General features: G+C 42.2%; 1 protein-coding gene across 2 annotated transcripts in view; it reads left to right on the top strand.

Annotated features, from left to right (window-relative positions):
* Window positions 1-1,283: 1,283 nt before the first annotated feature.
* LOC311137081 (septin-7-like) overlaps window positions 1,284-9,795 on the top strand; it is a 34,927-nt gene continuing 26,415 nt past the window's right edge. Inside the window, exons 1-2 of one of the 2 annotated variants that reach the window (XM_084171413.1) lie at window positions 1,284-1,607; window positions 9,229-9,325. In XM_084171413.1, coding sequence (XP_084027539.1) covers window positions 1,569-1,607; window positions 9,229-9,325 — 136 coding nt within the window. In that variant the 5' untranslated portion in view covers window positions 1,284-1,568. Of the gene's footprint in view, window positions 1,608-9,225; window positions 9,326-9,795 lie in introns of both variants that reach the window. The other variant, XM_084171412.1, reaches the window with a different exon arrangement.

Raw genomic sequence — 9,795 nt, 5'->3', positions numbered from 1 at the left:
AGTTAAAGCTTGGTCGCAAATGGGTCTTCCAAATGGACAATGACCCCAAGCATACTTCCAAAGTTGTGGCAAAATGGCTTAAGGACAACAAAGTCAAGGTATTGGAGTAGCCATCACAAAGCCCTGACCTCAATCCTATAGAACATGTGTGGGCAGAACTGAAAAAGCGTGTGCGAGCAAGGAGGCCTACAAACCTGACTCAGTTACACCAGCTCTGTCAGGAGGAATATGCCAAAATTCACCCAACTTATTTTGGGAAGCTTGTGGAAGGCTACCAGAAATGTTTGACCCAAGTTAAACAATTTAAAGGCAATGCTACCAAATACTAATTGAGTGTACGTAAACTTCTGACCCACTGGGAATGTGATGAATGAAATAAAAGCTTAAATAAATCATTCTCTCTACTATTATTCTGACATTTCACTTTCTTCAAATAAAGTGGTGATCCTAACTGACCTAAGACAGGGAATTTGTACTAGGATTAAATGTCAGGAATTGTGAAAAACTGAGTTTAAATGTATTTGGCTAAGGTGTATGTAAACTTCCGACTTCAACTGTATTTGGAGTCTCTGGCTCGAGTGGTTTGAAAGCTATTGAGGTTTGAAAGCGCAAATATCTGGCGAATATCCAACCTGAAACTGGCTTTACCTCCTTGACTAACCGATGCGCTGCACATTGACTCGGTATTGTACCCTCTGCATATTGCCTCGTTATTGTTATTTTATTGTTGCTCTTTTATTTTATTTTTTTACTTTAGTTTATTTAGTATATATTTTCTTAACTCTTATTTTTCTAAAAACTGCATTGTTGGTTAAGGGCTTGTAAGTAAGCGTTTCACGGTAAGGTCTACTACACCTGTCGTATTCGGCGCATGTGACAAATACAATGTTATTTGATTCTAATGCACAGCCACAAGAGAGCGCAACTAGACCGTACAGGTGTTCTCGAATGACAGTGTGGAACGAACTCATGGCTGTTTCTGGATTATCCTGTTGAGAGTATGAATGCAGGAGGCCAGCAGCCCACATGTATGCGATATTTGACCTGTGATCAATGCAAATCCAACGGCGCGTTTATGAGATGATGGATCAGTTCAAGACATTCATAAAATATTCGTAAATTATTCCAGATAAAAGGCTCAGCTCACCACAATGCAGTTCGTATTTAGAACCAATAGAATTCGGTAGCCCGTCGAATCTGGTGTGACATCACAATTTCAGCTGTCTCTAGCCAATAGGCATGTAGTTCCAAAGGAGGAGTCAATCGCCTTTCGAGGCAGCAACAGGAACATTTCCCCCTTGCGCGGTTCGTAAATGCTTTATTCTACTAGTCGTCGTAACCTATGTAGATAGCCTACCACCAACCCAATTTCATTCATTTGGGCCCATTGAGAGGCACAAGGGTTCTGTTGCTACTGGTAGGCTACATAAAAACGTTGCGTTGCAAGAAGAGGACGGCTCATTTTGAAAGCAGCGTCTCTTAACACTTTTGTTCCGTGGTTTTTTAAACATATATTTTATGTCTGATCTATTCGGCTGTAGGGTGGGTGGTGTCACAGTAGTATTACAATGATCGAACGACCAGAATCTGCAGTTGCCAGCATTGCAGTAAGTGTTACTCTTATCACATCAAATCAATTATATTTTCTCTCGTGTGATCTGGATACAAACATTTTCATGAATTAATTGAAACCAATACTGTAAACGCATCCCATGTTGCCTTCTCCAACGTTAAAACCGCATCATGGTAAGGAGAATAGGAGAAAGAGGAATGTAACCGAAAATGAGGATTTCTTTCATAGCTCTTGGCCTGAGTAGGTTTATTCGACTCCATTCTCTCTTATAATTCTGAAGAAAACCAGCCTCTGGCAACAGAAGACTACGCATGAACGTTCTATTATAGGCCTTGCCTCAGTGTGGAGCATCCCGATTCATCTTGACAGGGTCTGCTACTCCGCTTTGTTGTACCCATTAACGTTGTGTTATTACGCGTTGTATCATTGTATTACGCAGCATACATTTTATATAAATGTTTTATTTATTATAAAGGTAACAATTGTAACCTGCTCTTGCAAAGTGCACCCATCGCTCTAAAACCGTGTCACGCACCGACCGATCAAATTGAAAAGTGCCAATGACAGCCCGCGCCCAGTCGTGGAAAGGAATGGACATTCATGCATTATAATGCACGCTTTGGAGAGACGCACCCTACAGTGCCAAAAATAGCATTGCAAATGCACTATGGAATTTCTGAGAAAAGGGTTATGTTTCCAATAATGGATTTGTTTCCATGCAGGTATCGAAACATCCATAGGCTAAATGAATAGGGCAATTTTGTATTTGCGCACGTGATGAAGGGTATTGGATGTAGTTGAGTCTTTAATGATTTCATTCTATAGAGCTCACCAGCTTTGCAGGCCTAAAAACCTGAAATTAGTTACCTCTGGTTCATTCAGCCATTCCTAATGGGGAAAGAATAGGGTTTTGGGATAAAGGCCGAAAATAAGGCCTGAGGTTAACACAGGCTTAGGAGATCTTATACGTTTTGTTGTTTTTCTGATTACATAAATGCTTCAAAATTCACAAAAAGTGATGTTAGCTGATTAAGATTATCTCATAAAACAAAACAAATAAGATATCCCAAGCCTATGTTTGCCACAAACCTTATTTTCGGCATTTATACAAAAACCCTACAAACACTCCATTCATTTTCCCATATGATTTGTCCAACGACCCATGGCAGAGTTAGTGCCTACAAAAAGACTCCATTACTATTGCTCTCTCTCTCTATAGGCCTATAGGCTATAAGTGGGAATTGTTTAATCAAAATTTGACTAGGCCTATGTTCAGTTCAATATTGCATTAGAATGCAGAAAAACATAATCATTTGACAAATTTGCATTGGCAAACAGCAGAGAATGGAATGCAGATGATGTTATCCAGGTAACCCTTGTGTTACCCCTGAGGGGGTTAAAGAGCAACACATAGACTTGGACTGCCTCTCATTCTGAACCACACACACACACAGCTTTATTCACAGACTCTCTTTCTGTCTCATGCACACATGTATTTATACCTATGTCAGCCACTTTTCAAAAGATCCCCAATAATTCTAGCTACTACCCATCTGGTACGTGTAGGGCTGTGACGGTCATGGAATTTTGGATGACTTTTATTGGTCAGCCAAATGATCGTGGTCACTATTTGAATAGCAAAAGTATATATATATTTTTTTAGACGCACATTTTCTCCTCTACTCCGCTCCTGACTGCATGTTTTCTCTGCTCCTGACTCCGCTCCTGACTGCAGGGAAGGGGGCATTGCCTAGGCAACCAAAGACTTGTTTGCTATATAATTATAATTAATATGTTTTGTTTAACTGATTGAACAAACTTTTTTTTTTGTAATTATTTGTGGTGTGTTTTTCATATAAACCCTTTTGGGCTTCCAACCTCACCTGCACACCGTTTTTACCAGTTTTTTTATCTGTACTGTTTTGTCTTTCACTTATTTTCTTTGGAGCGAATAAATGAAACATGAAACCTAAGGCTACATCACCTTGCTTGCATGGAGCACCAAAATCTCATCACGTTGTAAAGAGTCCATGTTACCGCGGAGATGGACTCAACTGCACAAATACCCGGCTGTCCCGTCTTCAGTCCAGGGTTCCGGTCTAGAAGCACGCTCACTGTGGTCAGAGGACACTTTCGGTATTGCAGTTTAGCTGACGGCGAGCCCAAAAAGACAATTCCCATAGACGGCCCCATAGAGAAGTCCAATTTGAAATTTCCCCCCAAAAAACACTTATCACCTTTGTGCCAAAAATATCCATTGAATTGTTCAAGTAATTGTCTTCGAGGCCGAAGAGAGTTATCGGCTCTGTAAAGCAGATGGCAACCACCACGAAACGACGTATGCGGATGGGAGTAGATTACTTTGAAAACAACGGTCAGCCATCTTGGATGCTGTCTCCAGTTCTTATATACCTCAGTGCTTCAGTGAGCTGTTCGTTCCACACAACAACAAAAAACGGTTATGACAGTTATTTTATTTTCATGCCGGTCTTCCTCCATAATCGTTGGTTACATGATTATACGGTAATTGTGCCAGCCCTAGAATTTATGTGTTACCCCCAGATGATGAGAACGCTGAGATGGCATCACAACAACGTTATGTGACCCAGCATGGTCAGGGAGGGAGTATGGAAATTGCTTAGGGCCATTTAAAATCACCACGCACCCGCCCCCTGTACACATACTGACCTGTAAACAACAGCAAGATATCAATTTCGGAGATTCACACGAATGCTTTATGTATGTGCCCTTTTGCTTAGGCCTGTTATTTTCCACCAATGACGTAAGTGAGTAAATTGCAAAACTCTTGATTGTCACAATTGATACAGATCGCATCAGTGAGATATAGGGGGCTGTGGGTGATTACGCCACTGTCACATGCTGATGCACAGACCTGATTACATGAATGTCACATTTGACCTTTCAGCTAAACTGAACAACACATACCGGTACTATAGACAGGCAGAGATAGTTATGGGCTTTGCTATAGGGCCTATTTGATGGACAGAATAGCCTAGGTGTTTTTGTCCTAGCTACTACGGTTTATCTGGTTTTATATGCCACTTCTCTTTGACATGATGTGCCCAGATTTCCTCCATTGACCTCTTAAAAGCAATATTTTTGTAGCAGTCAGTTACTTGCACTGAGTGTCAGTTCAGATACAGAAGGAAATATTGAGAAATGTTTCCCATCTGCCCCTTGGTCTTGTTGTCCGGTGGTGTCAAAATCAGTTTGGAGGGAAATAGTATTGGAACGTGGTTTGTCATTACATGTTATAACACATTTGTTACTTATACTTATAAGAAATCCCGCTATGCGCTCCGACGAACCATCAAACACAACAGTGGTAGGCCTGATCACTGACAACGATGAGACAGCTTATAGGGAGGAGGTCAGAGATCTGGCAATGTGGTGCCAGGATAACAACCACTCCCTCAATGTGATCAAGACAAAGGAGATGATCGTGGACTACAGGAAAAGGAGGGCCGAGCACGCCCCCATTCTCTTCGATGGGGCTGTAGTGGAGCAGGTTGACGAACACCAATAAACTATCATGGTCCAAACACACCAAGACAGTTGTGAAGAGGGCACGACAATGCCTCTTTCCCTCAGGAGACTGAAAAGATTTGGCATGGGGCCTCAGATCCTCAAAAAGTTATACAGCTGCACCATCGAGAGCATCCTGACTGGTTGCATCACTGCCTGGTATGGCAACTGCTCGGCCTCCAACCGCAAGGCACTACAGAGGGTAGTGCGTACGGCCCAGTACAAAACTGGGGCTAAGCTTCCTGCCATCCAGGACCTCTATACCAGGCGGTGTCAGAGGAAGGCCCTAAAAACTGCCAAAGACTCCAGCCACCCTTGTCATAGACTGTTCTCTCTGCTACCGCACGGCAAGCGGTACCGGAGTGCCATGTCTAGGTCCAAAAGGCTTCTTAAAAGCTTCTACCCCCAAGCCATAAGACTCCTGAACAGCTAATCAAATGGCGACCCGGACAATTTGCATTGACCCCCCCCCCCCCCCCCCTCCATTTTTATGCTGCTGCTACTCTCTGTTTATTGTCTATGCATAGTCACTTTACCTCTACCTACATGTACAGTGAGGGAAAAAAGTATTTGATCCCCTGCTGATTTTGTACGTTTGCCCACTGACAAAGAAATGATCAGTCTATAATTTTAATGGTAGGTTTATTTGAACAGTGAGAGACAGAATAACAACAAAAAAATCCAGAAAAATGCATGTCAAAAATGTTATAAATTGATTTGCATTTTAATGAGGGAAATAATTATTTGACCCCCTCTCAATCAGAAAGATTTCTGGCTCCCAGGTGTCTTTTATACAGGTAACGAGCTGAGATTAGGAGCACACTCTTAAAGGGAGTGCTCCTAATCTCAGTTTGTTACCTGTAAAAAAAACACCTGTCCACAGAAGCAATCAATCAATCAGATTCCAAACTCTCCACCATGGCCAAGACCAAAGAGCTCTCCAAGGATGTCAGGGACAAGATTGTAGACCTACACAAGGCTGGAATGGGCTACAAGACCATCGCCAAGCAGCTTGGTGAGAAGGTGACAACAGTTGGTGCGATTATTCGCAAATGGAAGAAACACAAAAGAAGTGTCAATCTCCCTCGGCCTGGGGCTCCATGCAAGATCTCACCTCGTGGAGTTGCAATGATCATGAGAACGGTGAGGAATCAGCCCAGAACTACACGGGAGGATCTTGTCAATGATCTCAAGGCAGCTGGGACCATAGTCACCAAGAAAACAATTGGTAACACACTACGCCGTGAAGGACTGAAATCCTGCAGCGCCCGCAAGGTCCCCCTGGTCAAGAAAGCACATATACATGCCCGTCTGAAGTTTGCCAATGAACATCTGAATGATTCAGAGGAGAACTGGGTGAAAGTGTTGTGGTCAGATGAGACCTAAATCGAGCTCTTTGGCATCAACTCAACTCGCCGTGTTGAGGAGGAATGCTGCCTATGACCCCAAGAACACCATCCCCACCGTCAAACATGGAGGTGGAAACATTATGCTTTGGGGGTGTTTTTCTGCTAAGGGGACAGGACAACTTCACTGCATCAAAGGGACGATGGACGGGGCCATGTACCATCAAATCTTGGGTGAGAACCTCCTTCCCTCAGCCAGGGCATTGAAAATGGGTCGTGGATGAGTATTCCAGCATGACAATGACCCAAAACACACGGCCAAGGCAACAAAGGAGTGGCTCAAGAAGTAGCACATTAAGGTCCTGGAGTGGCCCAGCCAGTCTCCAGACCTTAATCACATAGAAATCTGTGGAGGGAGCTGAAGGTTCGAGTTGCCAAACGTCAGCCTCGAAACCTTAATGACTTGGAGAAGATCTGCAAAGAGGAGTGGGACAAAATCCCTCCTGAGATGTGTGCAAACCTGGTGGCCAACTACAAGAAACGTCTGACCTCTGTGATTGCCAACAAGGGTTTTGCCACCAAGGACTAAGTCATGTTTTGCAGAGGGGTCAAATACTTATTTCCCTCATTAAAATGCAAATCAATTTATAACATTTTTAACATGCGTTTTTCTGGATGTCTTTGTTGTTATTCTGTCTCTCACTGTTCAAATAAACCTACCATTAAAATTATAGACTGATAATTTCTTTGTCAGTAGGCAAACGTACAAAATCAGCAGGGGATCAAATACTTTTTTCCCTCACTGTACATATTACCTCAATTACCTCGACTAATCTGTGCCCCCGCACATTGACTCTGTACTGGTACTCCCTCATTGCTGTTGTTTTATTGTTGCTCTTTAATTATTTCTTTTTTTTATTTTTTATTTTTGTTTTGTTTTCTTTTTTTACTTCAGTTATTTTAGTAAATACTTTCTTAACACTTGTTTTTCTTAAAACTGCATTGTTGGTTAAGGGCTTGTAAGTAAGCATTTCACTGCAAGGTCTACACCTGTTGTATTCGGCACATGTGAAAAACAACATTTGATTGGATTTGATTTTGACATAGCCTATCACAAAAACACAGTTGTTATTACATATCCAATAAGGGTTTAGGCCTAAATCCCCTCAAATCTACCAGCCTCTGATCTGTGCTAGGTTAATGAATGGTAACATGTGGAATATGATACACACACACAGATTCATGATACACACACGGATTCATGATACACACACATATTCTTGATACACACGCAGATTCATGATACACACACAGATTCATGATACACACACAGATTCATGATACACACACAGATTCATGATACACACACAGATTCATGATACACACACAGATTCATGATACACACACAGATTCATGATACACACACAGATTAAGGCAAGATCAGCACACACCCAGTGTGTCATAGAGCTTTTTGGGTTAATACTCCACTAACTCCTTTCCTCAAATGGAAGCATTTACAGCAATTACCTGTACTCAGACACCTCAGACTAATAAAATAAAATACAATTGTATTTGTCACATGCTTCGTAAATAACAGGTGAAGACTAACAGTGAAATGCTTACTTACTGGCCCTTCCCAACAGTACAGGAAAAAAAAGAGAAATAGTAGAAACATTTAAAAATAATAACACAAGGAATAAATACACAATGAGTAATGATAACATGGCTATATACACGGGATACCAGTACCGAGTTGATGTACAGGGGTACAAGGTATTTGAGGTAGATATGTACATATAACTAGGAATAAAGAGACTAGGCAACAGGATAGATAATAAACTGTAACAGCAGCATATGTGATGAGTCAAAACAGTAAGTGCAAAAAGGGTCAATGCAGATAGTCCGGGTAGCTATTGGTTAAGTACTTAACCAACTATTTAGCAGTCTTATGGCTTGGGGGTAGAAGCTGTTCAGGGTCCTGTTGGTTCCAGACTTGTTGCATCGGCACCGCTTGCCGTGCTTTAGCAGATTGAACAGTCTATGACTTGGGAGGCTGGACATACCACAATAAAGTGTTTGCTCTCTTAGCAGCCCTATTGTGTTTCCTGACTCTATAGGATAAGTGAGAGGACACATGTTTTCAGGGTGGTAGACAGTGTCCCACTGGGCTGCTGTGTAGGAGTGACTAGTGTGACCCCTCGCTCTCTCTACCCCTGAGTTTTCCATTGGGACACACATGTGAGGGCTGTGAGCAGGGGCGAGCAGCAATCAATTGTATTTGCCTTGTGTAGCGTGCATGACAACGCACTGGGAGAGAGAGAGGATGAGATTAGAGCAGGCAGAGGGAGGAATGGAGAAATACGGTACTAGAGAGAAGGAGAACGCACAACTTGGGAACGCCTTGGCTGTCATCTGGTGCGAGATCCACGGTCTCCATGACGACGTCTCTCAAATTATGGATATGATGGATATGATACAACTGGTAAATAAACAGGGGGAGCAGTTAGACTACCTTACCCGCTTCCTTTTTTAACCCCTTTTCATCATTTTACCTCACACCCAAAACCCTGTTCCCGTTTTACCCTTCTCTTTCAATGGTGCTTTGTCACGCCAGGCCAGAGAAATTCGAATCATGGCCTCTAAAACCAGCTCTTTGTCTCTCTGTGTATGAGTGTGTGTACGCACATGCCGTGTACACAACCGCAAGGTGTTTGTCCCCCCAGAAGATTCCAGAGTGACTTTGTGTGTGTTTTCTTCCAGCAGAGGAATCTGGAGGGGTATGTGGGGTTCGCCAACCTCCCCAACCAGGTGTACAGGAAGTCAGTGAAGAGGGGCTTTGAGTTCACACTAATGGTTGTTGGTGAGTCACTTTATGTCTGCTTCTCTTTTTATATGTGTCTGTCTGTCTATCTGTGTTTGCTTGTGAGTCTGTCTATCTGTCTGTCTCTGTCTGTGAAAAAGGAATATGAAGCATGTCATTTGAGGTTTAATATTTAGTTTGAATGGATTGTGTGGCTCGATGTGTTTTTCCTATGTCTCTGCATGGAATTAAAGTTGAAATGTCATTGGACATTTGAGTTATGACTGAATGTGTTAATTACTTGTATATCTCTAGATCTCTATATTGGTAAACTAGTGGATTTAAGAATTAGAAAACCACAGAATGTATGAATGAACTTGGTGAAATCTGGCGTCTAAGAAGATGAGATGGGTAGAGAATGTAGGCTTGATAGTTTATACACACACACACACACACACACACACACACACACACACACACACACACAATCACATGTTTATTTCATCATCACTCTGCATGAGGTAATTGAT

This window comes from Coregonus lavaretus, assembly GCF_964263955.1.
Source record: "Coregonus lavaretus genome assembly, chromosome: 11".
Taxonomy (NCBI): Eukaryota; Metazoa; Chordata; class Actinopteri; order Salmoniformes; family Salmonidae; genus Coregonus; species Coregonus lavaretus.
This window is presented reverse-complemented; position numbering and strand designations above follow the sequence as displayed.